Here is a 20919-nt window from a genome sequence, read left to right on the forward strand (position 1 = left end):
ATAAGGACTTTACATCCCTAACAAACTTTCAGTTAACATACCCCTCTTGGTTAGCCTTGGGTTAATTCATAAGGACTTTACATCCCTAACAAACTTTCAGTTAACATACCTCGTCTTAATCTGACTGATCAAGATTATCATTAGCCATTAGACTCAAATTCGTTACCACCTCCTCTGCTTCTTCTTCTAACGATTCTAAGGCAGAGTCGGCCCAAAATGCCTTTTGTGTCTTCATCCTCCCTTTCTTATATTTTGCCTTCTCCTCGCCTTTTCCTTATTTAGCTAGATCTTTATGTTGGGACAATCAGCTCAGAGAAATCTGGTTTCCTGCACTCAAAACAAATCGTGTCAGATGAAACTTAAGTAGATCTTGAACTTTTACCTTTGTTCCAGTTATTCTGATGACGCCTTTATTTTCTTTTCAAAAAATTCTTAAACTACCGGGTTATTAGGACTATATCGTCATCTTCTTTCGCTGTAGAACTTTTACTATCTGAGTTGTTTGCTTTCAAAGCCACCTCCCGGTCCTTCTTCTTCTCCTGCATCATTTTGCCTTTGACTCACTTCTTGCTCATAAGTAATGAGTGATCCAAGTAAATTATCAATTGAATAAATATTTAAATCTTTCGATTCAGTAATTACAGTAATTTTAGCATCATAGGAACTTGATAAGCATATCAAATCTTATTAACTTTTACAAAATTAGAAATTTCTCTACCTAATACATGTAAGGATATCACTATTTTGGTGAACCTAGTGTACATGTCATATATAGTTTCGCTAGGTTTCATACCAAAAATTTTATAATCATGCAATAGAATGTTAAGTCTAGATTGTTTAATCTCACTAGTTCCTTTGTATGTGATACACATGCTATCTCAAATCTCCTTACCAGAAGCATAGGTAGATACTCTCATGTAGCCCTAAGATTTTAATGCACAAAAGAAATATTTAAGCACTTTGCGTTTAATTGCACTAGATCCTTATCCTCATTGCTCCATTCACTAAAAGGTACTTGGGTTTTCATGCCATTCATAAGTTTAAACGGTGCAATGTAACCTTCTTGAACCAACTTCTACATATGATAGTCTATAGACTGTAAAAATGTAGACATTCTAATTTTCCAAAAATTAAACAAAACATTTTCAAACAGGGGTGGACGGGTTATACAATAACCCTCCATAGTATTACGATTACCAAAATGAGCCATGATCGATTTTTCAAGGTTTTCTAACACACTATTTTTGAAACCCAGTTTTGATACCAATTGAATGTACGAGATGCGCCAAGAGGGGAATTGAAAATTTGTTGCAATAAAATAAAAATCCTAAATAAGAGTTCTAATTTTTTTTGTTTTTAAATTTTAAACAAGAAAATTAAATTTATGTGGAAGCGGATTCTTAAATCACGATTGCGACAATAGGTGGTGAAATTTTAACTTGCTCGGCAAAGAATTAGAATGTGGTTTTCACCAAGCAATTATCATGAATGTAAAAATGCAAAATGTAAAGAAAGTGTAGTAAGGAAAAAATCACACCAAAAGATTTATAGTGGTTCGGTCACTTGACCTACATCCACTCCCCGGAGTCCTCAACTCCAGGAATTTTACTACTAAGCAGTAATTCTCCTTTTGCCCCCTCAACAAGGCGGAGAAGCCTTTATAAACCACACTTTCTCCTTCCCGACATGGCATACCAAACACTATGTCACCCTCCTGGTGACGAAAACGAACCTTCTCATTTTTCGCTCTCCTGGAGAAAGCAGAGTACCTTAGAGGACACGAACCTTGAAGGATCTCCCCTTTAGAAAGCTTCCCACAAGATCTTCTAGGGCCATAGGAGGAGCAACGTGTAGCAAGCTATGAGCAACCGTGTGATCTCCCTCACACTCCTTTTCCCTCACAAACTCACCTTCCCCCTCTCACAAACCCAAAATCTTCTCAAGATCTCTCTCTCAAGAAATCCCCTTCTAGTCATGTTCCTCTCTTACACCCTTTTTTTTTTCAAAAGACAGAAGTTTAGATATTTAAATCAGGATCCAAGAAATCCTAAATTTTTAATATAGCCATTTTTGTTCGTACAGTACGATCATTTTAAAATAACCTTTGTCCTGGTACGAAGGAGTACGAACATGCAATTTTTTTTAGCAATATCGTACCGTACGATATAACATTATCCAGTACGATATGTTAAATTCCTTCTATTCGTACTGGACAATTGCTGGGACGACCAAAACTCGTCTCTTTACGTTGTATGGTATGATCCACTTCATACAATATGATATGTTAAAAGCTTCAGGTCGTCTGGTATGATGTTCACATCGTCCAGAATGATTAGTACAAAAATCAAGGGATCGTCCGGTATAATGTTCGAGACGATCAAAAATAGCCTCGGTATATCGTACTGTACATTTACCAATTAGTAATTAATCCTTGATTTGATTGACTAATCACAGGGTTAATTTAAGTAAGTACTCAAATACTCGTACTATACGATATGATCGTACAGTACAATCAGTTCAAAAATTACGAATTAATAAATTACTTAAATTAATCTGGCAGCTAGGGTTTTTAATTATAAATACATCATACAGTACAATAAGCATCGTAAAGTATGATTTATTCACAGATAGACGTTGAGCCAGAGCATGTCGTACAGTACGATTAAAACTCATACAGTATGATCTACATAGAAAAAATTCTTCATTTTAAAAACCTCTCCGCCTATGTGTGTGCATGGTTGCTCATTTTTGTATACACTTTGTGACCAGACTCAAGAAAAAAAAATAATGAAAAAGAAAATTACAGGGTTATAGACTCCAAATCCTACTCTATACAGTCTTAAGTCTTCTTGTTGTCTTGAGTAATTTATGATCTCCCTGAAATGTTAGTACTCACAGACCATAGCAAAAATTAAAAATATTCAATGAATAATAAGTCAATCGACATTATTTGTCATTATCAAAATCTCAAACTGAGGGTCATGGACTGCAATAGACTTCTGCCAGACCATCGCTAGATCACCATCCGGCCGCCGACTGCTGACCTTCAACATACTTCTGCCTGAGAATTATCAGATCACTGCCTATCCGCTGAAATTTCGCCCGTACACCATCGAACCTCAACCCTACCATCGTCGAACCTTCGCCCAACTCTCCAAATTATTGTGATTTTACCACCTCTAAGTCAAGGGATGAGTTAACTATTGCAATTCACTCAAATTTAGTGGAATCATTTTAGGTTGGCAAGGCCCCGTGATTTTTCCCTCTTTGAGTTTTCTATGTAAAAAAGATTTGATCTCTCTCTCTCTCTCTCTCTCTCTCTCTCTCTCTCTCTCTCTCTCTCTCTCTCTCTCTTATCGTACCGTACGATATAACATTATCCAGTACGATATGTTAAATTCCTTCTATTCGTACTGGACAATTGCTGGGACGACCAAAACTCGTCTCTGTACGTTGTATGGTATGATCCACTTCATACAATATGATATGTTAAAAGCTTCAGGTCGTCTGGTACGATGTTCACATCGTCTAGAATGATTAGTACAAAAATCAAGGGATCGTCCGGTATAATGTTCGAGACGATCAAAAATAGCCTTGGTATATCGTACTATACATTTACCAATTAGTAATTAATCCTTGATTTGATTGACTAATCACAGGATTAATTTAAGTAAGTACTCAAATACTCATACTATACGATATGATCGTACAGTACAATCAGTTCAAAAATTACGAATTAATAAATTACTTAAATTAATCTGGCGGCTAGGGTTTTTAATTATAAATACATCATACAGTACAATAAGCATCGTAAAGTATGATTTGTTAACAGATAGACGTTGAGCCAGAGCATGTCATACAGTACGATTAAAACTCATACAGTATGATCTACAGAGAAAAAATTCTTCATTTTAAAAACCTCTCCGCGTATGTGTATGCATGGTTGCTCATTTTTGTATACACTTTGTGATAAGACTCAAGAAAAGAAAAATAATGAAAAAGAAAATTACAGGGTTATAGACTCCAAATCCTACTCTATACAGTCTTGAGTCTTTTTGTTGTCTTGAGTAATTTATGATCTCCCTGAAATGTTAGTACTCATAGACCATAGCAAAAATTAAAAATATTCAATGAATAATAAGTCAATCGACATTATTTGTCATTATCAAAATATCAGACTGAGGGTCATGGACTGCAATAGACTTCTGCCAGACCATCGCCAGATCACCATCCAGCCGCCGACTGCCGACCTTCAACATACTTCTGCTTGAGCATTATCAGATCACTGCCTATCTGCTGAAATTTCGCCCGTACACCACCGAACCTCAACCCTACCATCGTCGAACATTCGCCCAACTCTCCAAATTATTGTGATTCCACCACCTCTAAGTCAGGGGATGAGTCAACTATTGTAATTCACTCAAATTTAGTGGAATCTTTTTAGTTTGGCAAGGCCCCGTGATTTTTCCCTCTTTGAGTTTTCTATGTAAAAAAGATTTGATGTTTCTCTCTCTCTCTCTCTCTCACTCATAAATCACTTATTTGTTTTTTGGATATCCATGTATCGTTAAGAACTCTATCGCCACTAATATTCCCACAACAAGACCTTCACTCATAAAGAGGTTATCAAGGCTTATTTAGTCCTTTGAAATTTTAAAACATATATTTTAAAATTAAAATTTAGTTCATACATGTATACGGATTTGATGCATGTTAAAGAAAAATAATATGTTCATGTGTAAATATTTTCGCATAAATTAAATTATGTCATCATTTCATAAGATATAATTCGAAATTAATCTTGATCATAAGATTAAAAAAATCATTAAAAGCCCTCTACAATTCTAAAATTTGTTTATCAAAGCCCATCTTTTTTTTTATGTTGAGGGAATGGTTTTAAGAACATATAAAATAAAACTAAAAAAAGAATTACAATTTTTTTTTATAAGCAATCAAAACATCGTTTGGGATAGTTTTTTATTGCTGCTTTTTAGCGCTTTTAGAACTTTTTTGTGCTTGATATTCAAATATCATATTTGTATTGGACATTCAATTAAAAAATGTAAAATATCTTGAATGTAGGGATTTGAAAATTCGTGTTTGGCTTGAAATAAAGGAAATACAAAATTATATTTCAAAAATGTTCAAATTCATCGTCTAATTAAATCTTGATATATTTAAAAATTATTAAATTTAATCCATTTTTAAACACATTATTAGTTCTCTGCAATTACCATTGGCCGCCTGCGGGTACTGCCTCAATTACCACCCACCAGGCACCACTCAATTTCAATCGCTGCTACAAGCCACTACCCACTGTGAGCCACCGCAATCCCCATCGGACATCGGCCACAACCATCTTTGAGTTTTAAGCTAAACACAAAAACAACAATCACCTATATTTATTTTACAGCTCATAAAAATAATTTCAAATATTTTTAATATACTGTATTCTTTTTAAACTATATTTCATTTTTCCTTTGCATTCATTTTCAACAACCAAACGTGCATTAAACAGCTGTAAATACTGTACCGTTTGATAAACACGAACACACAGCCATGCGAATAGGCAGTAACGCTCTGCAAGATCCATACAATCAAAAACTCTGGAAGCGTATCTGAAACTAATAAATTCGAACGAATTTCTACTAGACTTCTCACTTCCTTTCATATGATAGAAAGCATTTTTCAGATCCAGGAAAGTAAGTTGGACAAGCAAAAACTGAAAATAAAAGATAACGCAAAATTAAGCAAAAAGATATCAGTTTATCAAATAAAAGATAACGCTTCCTTTCTTTGAATAAAAACATAAAACGAGTAATGAAATTTCATACAATGAAAGCACCAAACAAAAGAAGCGAATGACAACTAACTTAACTCGGTGCAACAATTATGAAGAGAAACCAGCTTGAAACAACATAATCAACAACTAATTTTTTTCTACTTACCAGTCTTCTAAATTATAAATGCACAAAAATAAGTAGGCAGATTGCTTTCTTTCTCTCTATTTCTGAGCATAAATCAATTTTTTTCATTTCAGTCTATGGTCATTGGCTGGGTCAAGCAGCATCTGAACCGCGCACGGCGAACAGAAGTGGCTAATTCTCCCTGAACATTCTCGAGCATTTTTACTATATCGGCAAATGGAGGACGAACATCAGGGTTGGCATCCCAGCAATGGGTCATAATTTCCCCTAGAGCTGGGGGGCATTCACTTGGTATGATTGGTCTAGCGCATTTGTTGACAACAGCAAAAGCAGCTTGAACGGCTGTCATGTTCTGGAAGGGGAGCATGCCGGTAATGAGCTCCCAGAGCACAATACCAAAGCTGTAGACATCCACCTTCTGGGTATAGGGTCTGTGTTGGATCATCTCTCTGCATGATGATTCAATAAATTGGAAAGAACATAAAAAACTTCAGAAACAAAAAAAAGAACAAGCAATTTCTGAGTTGCTATAAGTCACTGAATCTATTTGCAATCTACAAAACAAGTTTTCACATACAAGGTTGTATAAAGGGTCAGGCCTGATGCAACCAAATCTCCTATTCGAGCTCGCAAAATTAAATTTTTAATATAGGATTTCTATAGCGTGCATAATAAATACTAATTTCGCAAGTTCTATAGCCTAAATTAGCATAAAGATAATCACGACAATTGATTCTTGATTGATATTTTATCTCAAATTGATGTTGATTTATCAAGAAGCATTGCAAGGACATTACAACATGAAGGTTTGTATAAGTATGAGAGAAATGTTATATCAATGACGAAAGCTTACCAAATTAAATAGCAGTCTACTTTAAAATGCTATGCACACTCATAACAAATATGATTAGCAACAATTTAAATAGCGCTGATATTGTCCACATATAAAGGAATGAGATTTTTCTTAAGACAATAAAGTTCAAATCATATTAAAGGATTCATGTCATGATTGTTCAACAAATTAGGAGAGTAGATGTATTAGATATATCATATATTAAAAAAGGTAGAGGTAGACCTAAAAAGAATTGATTAGAAACTATCATAAATAACTTTTTTTTATTAGATTTAAATGAGAACTTGACTTTTAATGGAACACAATGGAGAAAAAAAAATCATATAGATGAGCTCGCATAGTGGCATAAAGGCTTGTTGTTATTGTAATAAAGTCCAAATAAAAGATCATGAAGTCAGATATTATTAGTACATGTAGCAAACATAACATGTTATTCAGACTCGATAGGTGACTTAAAAAGCATGAGACTACTTCTTACTCTTCTATGAAATCAAAATGTCACCAAGAAACATACACCAACGAATGACAGATTGTCAAGCATCAAGACACTCACAAGATGAAAAAAAAAAATCAGCTAGAAAGAACAAACCGTGAGTAGGGCTCCACTGAGGTAGCAAATGATTCGACAAACAATAGCAAAAGAAAAATGATAAGTTTGTATAAATTGAATGACTTGTTGAACAGTGAGGAAACTATCAAGTCAAGAAACTATCAAATCGTTCAAGTTGTCTATCATTGTCAAAATATTGTAGGACCAAAGATATCACATTTCTGACTAAGATACTTTATGTTTTCTTCTAATGGAGACTGCAGGAAAAGCATTTAAGGCCCACTAAAGTACTTAGTAATTAATTCATGCATTGCTTAAGAAAAATGTCAGAGGAATTAGTGTGAGCTTCTAAATTAGAGCTACAAATGAACCAAAATTTCTGATAAGCTACTTCTTGTTTGACTCAATCGAGCTTGTTTATGAATTTAGTTAATTAATTGAAGAAATTTGAACACTTTTATTAAGTTAAGCTTTAATATAAAGCTTGTTTATGATTCAATAATATACTCATTTATAATTATAAAAAATTAATATCATAATTAATATTAAATAATAATTTATAAAACTAATTAAACATTATTTGAATGAATTAAATCATAAATTATCTAAATTTATTAATATTTATCCCACAAACTAGCCAAAAGCCGATAAAAAAACCAATTGTAAAAAAACAAAATCCCATTTCCCCCTTAACGCTAGAGAAATGTGATGGGATCTTACTAGAGAAGACATCAACGCGACCAAAGAGGCACGTAAACGAGAAGAGAAGTACGTTGACATGTAGGTGATGGGAGCTTGTTAGAGAAGGCATGATGAGACCAAACTAATAATCCATAGGTGAGACTATTAAAAAGATTTTTCTTGCACTTCACTTGGCATTTAATGAACACCATCAACTTGGCTTTGTATATTTTCTTTATTTGATTCAGCTATTGGTTCTAAATAATTAGAAATCCTAGATTCCTATAAATATAATTTTTTACCTCTCCAACCTTTTCATGTTGTTCATCATTCTCAATTACCCCAACAACAAAAACATCATTAGGCTCAAACTCACTTTAAGACACTTGTGATTGATACCTATTGCTTGCCTCAATCATGTTACTCAATATGTTGTATTATTTTCTAAGCTCGAAAAGTTGCTCATTAATAAGCCCGATAAGACTCATTCGATTAGCTGGTATGATGGTCGAAATGCTTGCTTATTAATAAGTTAGATAACACTCATTTGGTTAGCTAATATGCTAAGCTTGTCAATGAGCTTCATAACACTAGTTTGGGTAAATAGCTCGATAGAACAACTTATTAGTTGGGCTTGATCAGACTCATTTAATTTACCAAACAAGCTTCTCATCTAAAGCTCAATAATCACAATATGAATCGAACTGAAGCCAATCTCAAATAGCCTTAATTTTAAACAAACCAAACTTGAACGCAATAATAAAAGCTTGAATAGAGCTTGAGTCGAGCACAAATAGGATTTTAACAAATGAACTCAAGCTTGAAAAAGCTTGTGCTCTGCTTGATTTGGTTTGTTTGAAGCCCTATTCCAAACCTAAGAACTAACAACATCAAGATTCTTCATATGAAATATAGTATGAAAATGCAAATGTATAACCAATGCCAAATTTATCACAGTAATAATAATGTTATTAATATAAATCACATGAATAAGAATACCACCTAATGCCTTGCATATATATATATAAGCCATATTGAGACTATTTAAAGGAGAAATAAAGGTTGACCGAAATTTATCATGTCATGCCCGAGAAGCTTGTTTCAATGTATATGGAGAAAGAGCTTTAATTTACATGCATCCTAAGAATAGGTGAAGGAAAAGCTAGGTGGAAGAATCATGTAATCTCTTCCTTGAGATCACTATGAAGAAAGGGGTTTTAAATATCCATTTAGTGGAGTGATCATCATTGTGAACCAACAATACAGATAATCATTCATATTACTCATTTTAACCCCATATACTTGCTTGTTGATGAGAACAACAAAACATATTCTTATAGCAATCCAAAGTACCATCATTGCAGAACTTGATCAAGTAAACCCATTTGCAACTAATTGTTTTAACATTGGGAGGACAATGAACAAAAAATAAAAAATAAAAATAAAAAATAAAAATAAAAAAAGGGAGGACAATGAACAATCTCACAAATACGATTATCCCCAAGAGCTCAAAATTCATCAGCCATAGCCACCTTCTCACAATCATGTTTCTAGCAAAAAGGAAGAAGAATAGAAAAACAATGTCGCATGAAAGCCATACCAAGTTGGAGGATGAGAGATTCTAGAAGATTGTCTTAAGATAAATGACTGAATTCTAGCTAGCGATCTCAGGTGGTGAATCAATTGCACAAGATGAGATGGTGAGCTTGGCTTGGGAAGTGGTTACATTGGATGTTTTCTTTCATACACAAATTCATGTCTGAATTGTTCAAGATAGGATTCAATTCATCAAAAGTAGAAAAAAAAAAAAAAACACCTCTCTAACAAAGGCTTAATATGACTAAAGAATAAAATATAACGAGCGATACTAAATCTTTTGGAGCACTGGTCCTAATAAATATAACTTTTGTAAGATTGAACATAATAAAAATAACTTTTGTGAGAAATATTATTACCCATAAATGCAAATTTAATTGATTGAGCGGAGAATATAATGATGTTCACAAGATGGTAGATAAATCAAACAAACAACTAAATGTATGCATATCATGGTAATTGGGATGCATATGAAAGAGTGATAATATAGTCAAATCTCAAGTATGAGTGGCAATCTATTAATTAAATAGACTATCATGCCCAATGCTTCAGTCTAGAATTTAGGTGGATCAAAAAATTATAGAAACAAAGTTCAAGCACGTATAGGAGGCAATTCTTATGTTAAAAAATACCATTTTGTTGAGGTACATATGTACATGATCGTCAGGAAATGAATACTATTTCTATGAAAAAAATAAAAATATTCAAGTTACATGTAATCACCCCAAAATCGAATATTTACATTTTGATGCTGAAGAAGAATGAAGTTTCAACATAGGCTTCAAAATTTTTAAAAGACAGCTAATACTTTATATTTCTGGTAAAGAAAATAAACTTATGTATATTTGTTCTAATAGTTAATGAATGTCACAACATTTATAATCTGCATGTGATACAACATTATAACCTATACATTAGCGTTCAGCATGACTAGCAAGTGATGGTAATGAGAGATGATTTTCCCAATTTTACATGTTGAGCAATCAAAAGAAAGATGAGATAAGGATTAGTCTTTATTAGCCAGCAAAAAAGAGTTCATTAAAGAAGAGATGAAATCCTAGAATTCAGATGAACCAAACAATTCTGTCATAGATCGTTATGTTGATTTCTTGTAGTACAAGAGAATGAAACAACCTCAAAAATGGAAATTTGTAAGGAAAATAATCATCCAACTTTAGGCCTCATCATGAATATTTTCCCTTTTCATCAGATCAAATGCAATATAACTATAACGAGAAAATAAAGCATCACAATTATTATCAATTATTTTTTCTACTAAGATAATCTTAGTAAAAAACTTAGGAGATATTTGGATATCATTTAGTGAAGAATTACTATCCCCAATAGCATTAATGGATAATTGAATGATATTAGTAATTTAAATAGAGGATAATCCCTGATATGATTACAGCAATAACAACAACAAGCCTTTATCTCACTGTGGGTTGGCTACATGAATCTTTTTTCCCCATTGTGTCATGTGAAGGGTCAAATTTTCATCTAAATCTAATAAAGAAAGGTCATTTCTAATATTTTTCTACCCAAGTCTTTTTAGGACTAACTCTACCTTTCTTAATATAAGTCAAATCTAATACATCTACTTTCCTAATCGGGTCATCGGAAGGCCTCTGTTTTATGTGAACAAACCATCTAAGTCGACTCTCTCTAATCTTATCTTCCACTGGAGCTACTCCAACCTTTTCACGTATATGCTCATTTCGTATCCTATCTTTAAGAGTAAAGCCACTCATCCACCTGAGCATCCTCATCTCTGCAACACTTAACTTAATATTACGCTTCTCTTTTAAAGGCCAACATTTTGCACCAAAAAGCATTGCAGGTATCACTACCATCTTAACGAATTTTCCCATAAGTTTGAGAGGGACTTTTCTATCACACAACAAGCCCAATGCATTCCTCCACTTGAACCATGCACTTGAATTTTACTAATAATATCCCTATCTATTTCACCATCACTCTGAACAATAGACCCAAAATATCTAAAACATGTGCTCTTATTGATGACTTGATCACCCAAAGTCACAATCCACACACTAGATCTATTATTACTAAAATTACACTCCATATATTCAGTTTTAGATCTATTCAAACGAAACCTTTAGACTCTAAGGTTGACATCCATAATTCAGTTTACCTTCAACCCCCTCCTCTCTAGTCTTATTATCAACAAGAGGAATATCATCAGCAAAAAGCTTACATCAGTATACAACCTCTTGCAAATGTCTAGTGAGAACATCCATAACTAAAGCAAAAAGATATGGGCTTAAGGTTGATCATTGATGTAATCCAACTAAAATAGGAAAATACTTGGTCAAATCACCTTGTGTTTGAACACAAGTAACAACTCCTACATACACATCTTTAAAAACTTGAATATAAGCATTATTAACATCTTTATTATGTATCCATAGCACTTCTCTTGGAACTTTATCATATGCTTTATCTGCAACAACAACAACAACATCAAGCCTTTATCCCACTACGTGGGGTCGGCTACATGAATCTTTTTTCTCCATTGTGTCCTATTAAAAGTCAAATTCTCGTTTAAATCTAATAAAGAAAGGTCATTCCTAATATTTTCTAACCAAGTCTTTTTAGGTCTACCCCTACCTTTCTTAACATAAGACAAATCTAATACCTCTACTCTCCTAACTGGGTCATCGTAAGGCCGCCGTTTTATGTGACCAAACCATCTAAGGCGACTCCCTCTAATCTTATCTTCTATTGGAGCTACTCCAACCTTTTCACGCATATGCTCATTTCGTATCCTATCTCTAAGGGTAAAGCCATTCAACCACCTGAGCATCCTCATCTCTACCACACTTAACTTAGTATTATGCTTCTCTTTTAATGGCCAACATTCGGCACCATAAAGCATTACAGGCCTCACTACCATCTTATAGAATTTTCCCTTAAGTTTGAGGAGTACATTTCTATCACATAGCAAGCCCGATGCATTCCTCCACTTCAACCATCCAACTTGAATTCTGCTGATAATATCCCCATCTATTTCACCATCACTTTGAACAATAAATCCAAGATATCTAAAACGTGTACTCTTATTAATGACTTGATCGTCCAAAGTTACAATCCCCTCACTAGGTTTATTACTACTAAAATTACACTCCATATATTCTGTTTTAGATCTACTCAAGCGAAAACCTTTAGACTCTAAGGTTGACCTCCATAATTCAAGTTTACCTTCAACTCCCTCTCTAGTCTTATCAACAAGAAGAATATCATTAGCAAAAAGCATACACCAAGGTACATCCTCTTGCAAATGTCTAGTGAGAACATCCATGACATATGTTTTATCATATGCTTTATCTAAATCAATAAAAATCATACGTAGATCCTCCTTATTCTCTATATACTTCTCCATCAAACCTCTCAATAAATGTATAGCTTCCAAAATAGATCTACCTGGCATAAATCCAAATTGATTTTGAGAAACATTAGTGTTGCAAGTTCATTAGAGATGTTAAGCTCTTATGAACTAGTCCGACGCTAACCAAAAGGGGGGTGACTTGGTTATCTTAAAAATTCATAAACAGAAATCACGATTCAAGCCAAAACAATCACCTACAAAATAAAATTTGAAAATTAAACGTGGAAATACAATAAGAAAGAGCACACCATATTTTATAGTTATTCTGTCATCTTGACCAACGTCCACTCCCTGGAGCCTCTCCTACGGGTATTGCACTTAGCTTAGTGACTCTCCTTTTGCTCCCTCAACAAGGCGGAGAAGCCTATACAAAACTCATTTCCACCGACCCCAGTGAGGCAGAGAATCCGACTCCTTTCGCTTCCTCATAAAGCAGGCGGAGAATCTGACTCCTTTCGCTTCCCCCTGAAGCAGGAAGAGAACCTCGATCAATCACTGAAGTAGACATCTCTAGAAATTTCAAGGAACCAGGGACCATGACTGGAGAAGTCGACTCAGATCCTTGCTTGGAGCAACCTTTTGTGAACTCCTCACAAAGTCCCCTTCACAAGATCTTCTCTCTCTCTCTCCCAAGCTCTCCCTCTCCTCTTAGCTCTTCAGGTCAAGACAGCAGCAAAAGATCCCATCTTGAGTAAATAAGAGATCTTATATAGATGTGCTTCAAATTTGCACTAAATTGCAATTAATTGACAAAGATCATTCAGGAAGATCGACGTACGATCAGTACAAATTCAGCTCAATTAGCCAAGAGGATCTGGGGAAGGCTGGACGATTAAAAGATTTGTTTGTTCTAATCGTCCAGGACGATGGGTACATCGTCCTGTATGATTAGTTCAAAACGTTGAATATTGTCCAGACCATTGCTCTGTTTGGCCATACTTTACATGTTGAACGATGAAAAAATAACTAATCGTACAGGTCGATTATTCGATCGTTTGGGATCATCCAGTACATTGTTCTGTTAGTCCCAGACGATTTAGGAAGAAACTAAGGTTTGTTTGTTTAACTGATCATCCCGAAAGATCATGCGATCGTCCAGGACGATATGATCGATCAATCAAACATTAATTGATTTCCTTCATAATCAAACTAATTTAGGCATAATTGTAATGCATCATCCAGTACGATATCATGTACGATGTCCAAAAATAATATGCCTAAAAGAGTTGGCGGCTAATTCTTTCTGATTTGAGCATATTGTCCAAGACGATGTGAATATCATCCAGGACAATTTGTTTAATTTGGTTGTCTTAACAAGGATGCTCTAATTAAGGTTTCTGTTTTTAACTGATAGTCCAGGACAATTTTGGATCGTCCCAGACGATATGATCAAAAATAGCAAAATCTACAACAGACAGAATTTCCCCCCCTAAGTGTGTGTGTTCAAGTTTACTTAGCATCAAGATCCACAAAATTACATTTGACTCAAGAAAATGTAAAAATACTTAAAATACACTTACAAACTGACTCAGTCATAATCTACCCAATATTAAGCTGGCTTGATTTACAATTGACCTTATGGACCTGAAACGTTAGTAGGCAGGACAATAGTAGAAAAACAGAGATGTCAATAATGTTTGCTATCATCAAAATTATAATTCTTGAATCAAGATTTGCAACAAGTGTCACGCCACAACCTATGCTACATAACTCTCTCCCATAGCTTTAAAGTATGACGCATTAACTTAATGCCTCTATAGTTCGCACAATCTTGTTCATCACCTTTATTCTTAAAAATATGAATCAACACACTCATTCTCCACTCATTTGGCATTTTTTTAGTATTCAAAATAATATTTAAAAGTTTAGTAAGCCAACAAATTCCTTCATCTTCTAAGCATTTCCAAGCCTCTATTGGAACCAATCATATGATTAGATGCATTAAATACACAAGCTAAGTTAAAGGAGATAGAACATTTATACCTTATAGTCCAAAAGTTGATATAGCTTATCTGTTGAACCATTTTAGGAGTAAGAGTTAGTTTATCCATAGTTGTTAAACCAATGCTAAATCAACAACCATTTGTTTAGCAATCAATTGATAAATTTAAGGACAAATACGATATTCTTTAATGATGCACTCATGCTTCTTGTAATAATAGAAAACCTTTTTTGCACAATTAGCAGCAATATATCCATAGCCTTTGAAATTAAGCATTATACTTGTTGCATAACTCTTCTTTTGTCTTTACCGTGTGCTATATGAACAACAATTTTTTTGTTGAAGTTGCAAGACATTGCTCTTAATGTAACAATTCATTAAGCATACATCAATAAAGGAGAAGAGTCAAAATTCATCAAATTAGAATGAGTCTCAAAGTCAAGATAATGTTTCATCAAGAAATATTAATCATGCTTTGCTCATAAACTTTCTTGAATAAGAGAGAAATTCAAAGCATAAATCATGTCAACAAAATTTAATTCAAAAATTCTAAAATCTAGAGAGAAAGTATTGGAAGGAGAGATCACATAGTGTGAAATTAGTAATCTCATATCATAACTAGAAATATCATACTACATTATCTTGATTATAAATCTACACCCACAAAATACCTTGTATAGCCTTACATATTGAGAACAATCTTATGAGCAATAGACCCTAAGATCAATATTATGACACTTGCCTCTTTGATTTGCCATGAGCTAATTTAGGAGACTATATAAGGATGGGATCACCACCATGATTGTGTCCTAATGGTTCTTTTCCTATATAAAAAAAAAAGTCAAAATTGACAATTCAAGTAGAGTAAGTTTTACCTATGGGACGTACACCAAAAACATTTAAGTTATTAGATGATATGATTGACATGATATCTTAAAAACATCGAGAACAAGTCCTAAAAGAAATGATTATCGAGAAAAAAGTCTAAACTTAGATGTTACTGAGGATTATGGGAAACCTCAAATTTTAGGAAGCCACTGCATTTACAAAAACATCGGGTGCTTGCTAATTAGAGATGCATGGAGATGTTGGACCCCATGAAAGTAAAATTAGAAGATGATTTTGAAGAGAACGTTAGATGATGGAAGCGGAATAGAGCCAAAATCGAGATCAATGAGCCAAGAAAAGTTCAACAAAGCCCAAGAGAATGAGATCGACGAGAACGACTAGCTCTCTATCAAGAAAGAGATGGCCCTAATACCATGCCAATTAGACTCATTGCCCTCACACCTAGGACTCGCATCATTATTTAGGAAATAATAGGTATGATAAAAGGCAAGTTTTGAGTGATTCAAGCAAGATATCTCTATATAGGCATTCCTAAAATAAAAATACTTATAGCTATACTGACAAATTACATAGATTATATAATCTTAATTAGCAAAACAATAATTAAGAAATAATGGTAAACATGATAATTAATATTTGAATGATATATAGAGCTCACCCGTGTAGTCCTGCTTTCCTCATACATGTAACTATTTAAAATTAACTAGGCATGAATTGAGTTACAAACCATAAATTAAGGCTTCGTTTGGGACGGCTTTTTTATTGCTTCTTAAAACAATTTCCTAATATAAAAATTAAATTTTTTGTGCTAGGAAGCTTCTTTAAGAAGCAAAAAAAAAAGCTGTCCCAAATGAAGCCAAAATTTGAAGTCATCTGAAAAAGTCAACTCTATGATACTCATAATTTTTTTCTCATAAGATCTTAACAACTTATAATAAAGTTTTGTTATGGATGATCCAAATATCTTTGAAAGAATGAAATAAAATATGCCTGGAATTTAAATCATGAAAATGATTAATCATTTTGATCTTAGTGAAGATGTGAACATGCAACCCCTATCACAGGCAACAATAAATCTTTGTGCAACTATCTCATTCTAGAGCATCAACCACCTCAATTACAGAGGGTGATTGTCATGCATGTTGCCACCTCTATTAAAAGCCATAGTGCCACATACATGACCATCTCTTTTGGTGGCGACTGCAACCGCACATGGAGGCCTCTAATAGAGATCATGGAGGTTAATGCTGCATATGGTTGTCGGGCAAAGAGATGGCAAGGGGAAACAAACAACTAGGGCATGCATATTGGGGGGCAGGGCTATGGATGAAAGAACATGATAAATTGCTAAGTAGCATGCATAAATTGGCAAAGAGGAACCCCACAACAATAAATTAAAAATTTGTAAGAGACGAGCCTAATTCGGTCATTACAATATATATGATGATCCTAATCAATTTGCTCTTAAGATTCAAATTAGAATTAAGATTTATGTTGGTCAAATCAACATGTATCATTGATAGCATGGTTTAAAATTGCGCAATATGAGGCTCGCCTTTGCGCAATTCCAGTAAAAAACGCCTCGATGCTTACGCCTCAAGTTTTTTTATGAGGCTTGCGCCTCAACTTGGTTGAGCCCGCCTCGCCTCACTGGCATGAGGCTTACGCCTCACGCTATATATATTAAAACTTACATAAATCATGAAGTAAATGCCCGACATTGGACTCTATAGGAGAGGAGGAAGCGGAGAGAGCAGTTCATCATAATGATGATTCAAATGAAGAACCCCTTAGTGATGATAGTGCTTATGACTTATAAGTTCTTATGTGATATATCATTGCTATTTATTTTTGGAAATTGGAATTATATGTTAATGAAAAGAATACTCTGATTTGGGAAAGATAGAATTTTTAAGTTGGAACTATATTTCATGTTGTCTTATTATTGGGATATTTTGATTTCACTTTATATATTATATTTTTTTATGTTTTATATTATTCACTCATTAGTATATAAAAAATTTAACATTTTATGTTTACGCAATCTTTTGATTTTGAGGCTTACACCTCAAAACGCCTTAAGGCTTACGCCTCGCCTCACGAATGAAAAACGCCTCAATACTCGAATACGCAATTTTAAACATTGATTGATAGTATCATCAAATTTTAAATAAACGCTTGGAATTGATTTGTCAGTTAAGAACTCAATCCTCGAACTTATTAATATTACAAATATATAATATCTAGGATCATGTATAAGCATACATTAGTATTTAATTATTGTTTTATGAACCTGCTAGGCTTACTGTAGATTTAATCTTAAATACCAAAAGAAAAACATTAAGTTTAACCAATAGTCCATACTAATCTACTAGTATATAATCATACCATTAGCATGTCTAGTCTGATCAATTATTGAAGAACTATTTTTCATACATATAGATTGCATCCTTATTGTCCAACATTAGAAGAACAGTGCCCGAGCCAAAAGGTTCCTCAAGAATTGCTTGCTATAAGCTAAATTGTATTTCCTATATTAGATTATATTGTTAGGTTCCTTATCATTAACTTACCATCTTATTATCAAAGTCAAGTGAAACTCCATATCAACACTTTAATAGGTTCTTTACTCATAGGCTTTTTTCCCCATTACGTTGGCATATCATTTAAAAGAAAAAATATTATTGTGTTAGATTTTTGCAATTTAACATCTTTGTTATTTAATATTAGATTTTTAGGTATGAGTAGTCAATTTCATTCAACTCGACAAGCTATATAATTTTTAGTTGCCTATTTTCTCTAATTGTATCATTCAAACGTTCAAAAACAGTCAAACTTTGAGATCTACCTTTAAAACCTAATAGAACTTTAAAATTTAGAATCATTTTGCAATATTCATTCCATTTATGCATTATAGGGATGTTCCTACATCAATGAAGTTTATTAAAGATCATATAAGAATGTTCCACGTCGGTATTGCAATTTAAGATCATGAGTAAGTCTACTAACTATTCATCTTAGCCATTTTTTTCTAAGAATATAATTTCTATAATTACATTTAATGTTTATGCACTTGATTTAAATATACCTAGAATTAAGATTATCCATTTGATTTAAATAATAAGAGTTATCTATATTTGAGTTTGAATTAATTTGAATCATCCATATAACCCTAGTTTCATAAGTACGAGTGTGAAAGCATTGTAATAATTACAAAAAAATATATTTGTAATACTTTTTTTTAAATGAAAAAAAAAATTGTAATAATTAATCCAATAATGAATAGAATTTGACTCCAAATTTGACTCCAATCTTTTTCCACTCTAAAACATCTCTAATATCCTCTCTCTCATGGCACCCTCTCTCTCTCCTAATCACAAATCCCAAGCAAAAACAAATCCTTACCAAGGAATTCCCCTACAACTGAGATATCCACCACCCACTAGCTCCCTCTATAATCATCTCTCTACAAGCCTACTCATTTTTTTTTTTCAATTAGAGCTTAAATTAAAGGTGCAACAAGCAATTTGAAACTCAAATTCAAGAGAAGAAAAATAAAAATCAATCAAGAAATACTCATCCAAGGCCCAACACAAGGTATCAACTAAATCTGTTGATCGAGATAGAATTCATTGACATCGAAATAACTAAATGAAACTAAAATGGGTAAAGTTTAACTAGGCTAGATAATGAGTCCCTTTATAGCTCTTTTTTTATATTGTTGATCCTTGGCTTAAACTCAAAGAATGTCAATAACAAAGGTTACTATATAAAATCATATAAGGCCTATTTATAGGTTGATTTGATGGCATTTCATTATTAACTAATAGCAGTTAGAAGGATTAACTAAATCAAATGATGGAGCGTATGCTATGCCAATACTAAAAGCATGCAATTAGCTGATATATCCCCAGGTCTTCCAAGGATGCTCAATGAATTTCTTAATCATATTAGCAACAAAAGCTCCTCTCGAGCTAGAGGACCATGCAGGGTAAAATGACCTACGGACCCTAAAACTAATCAAAAAGTATAAATGCACACGTCATCCTGGAGGGGAGAACTGCCTCTCCAAAATGAGTAGTCTAGTTTCACCATGATCATTATGACCATCAATCATCATTTATCTCCCAAAAAATATGGTGGTTGGCATGTTGAATCCTCGTTATTATCAATAAATTCATGTTAATAGTTGCAATTGGCGCTAGTTCTACAACAACATCAAGCCTTTGTCCCACTATGTGGGGTCAGCTACATGAATCTCTTTTCTCCATTTATGTCCTATTAAAAGTCAAATTCTCATATAAATCTAATAAAGAAAGATCATTTCTAATATTTTCTAACCAAATCTTTTTAGGTCTACCTCAACAATTCTTAACATAAGTCAAATCTAATATCACTACTTTCCTAACATGGTCATCGGAAGGCCATCATTTTATGTGACCAAACCATCTAAGGCGACTCTCCCTAATATTATCTTCCACGGGAGCTACCCCAAACTTTTCATGTATATGCTCGTACCCTAAGGGTAAAGCCACTCATTCACATGAGCATCCTTATCTCTGCAACACTTTTAGTATTATGCTTCTCTTTTAATGGCCAACATTCAGCACCATAAAGCACTGCAGGTCTCACCATCATCTTATAGAATTTTCCCTTAAGTTTGAGGAGCACTTTTCTATCACACAACTGAAATTACTAAATGACAAGAGGGGGGGTGAATTATGAAAATCTTTTTCTTAATAAAAATAACCTTAAACAAGAGTAACTTTTTTGTTATTTTTGAAATTCTACAACAAAATTTTAAGCAATTTTTCTTCCACAAATTTCACCATGCAATAGTTATGAAAATTAAATGCAAGTAAAAAGTAAATGACGATAAGGAAAAAATACACCAAAAATTTTTATAGTGGTTCGGTCAAAATATGACCTACGTCCACTCCCCGGAGTCCTCCGCTCAAGGATTTTCACTACCAAAAATAGTTCTCCTTTTGCCCCCCTCGGCAAGGCGGAGAAGCCTTTACAAACCTCCCTTTCACAAATCCGGCGTGGCGGAGTGCCAAACTCTATTTTCGCCCTCCTGGCGACGGCAGAGAACCTTCTCGTTTTTCTCCC

At 33.7% G+C, this 20919-nt stretch overlaps 1 protein-coding gene across 1 annotated transcript in view; it reads right to left on the reverse strand.

Moving 5' to 3' along the window:
* Nucleotides 1-5765: 5765 nt before the first annotated feature.
* Nucleotides 5766-20919, reverse strand: part of LOC110109853 (serine/threonine-protein kinase STY13-like) — a 26968-nt gene continuing 11814 nt past the window's right edge. Inside the window, exon 2 of the mRNA XM_020841059.2 lies at nucleotides 5766-6376. Within this exon, the coding sequence (XP_020696718.1) occupies nucleotides 6037-6376 (340 nt within the window). The 3' untranslated portion in view covers nucleotides 5766-6036. The remainder of the gene's footprint in view (nucleotides 6377-20919) is intronic.

Source organism: Dendrobium catenatum, unplaced genomic scaffold (assembly GCF_001605985.2).
Source record: "Dendrobium catenatum unplaced genomic scaffold, ASM160598v2 fragScaff_scaffold_315, whole genome shotgun sequence".
Taxonomy (NCBI): domain Eukaryota; kingdom Viridiplantae; phylum Streptophyta; class Magnoliopsida; order Asparagales; family Orchidaceae; genus Dendrobium; species Dendrobium catenatum.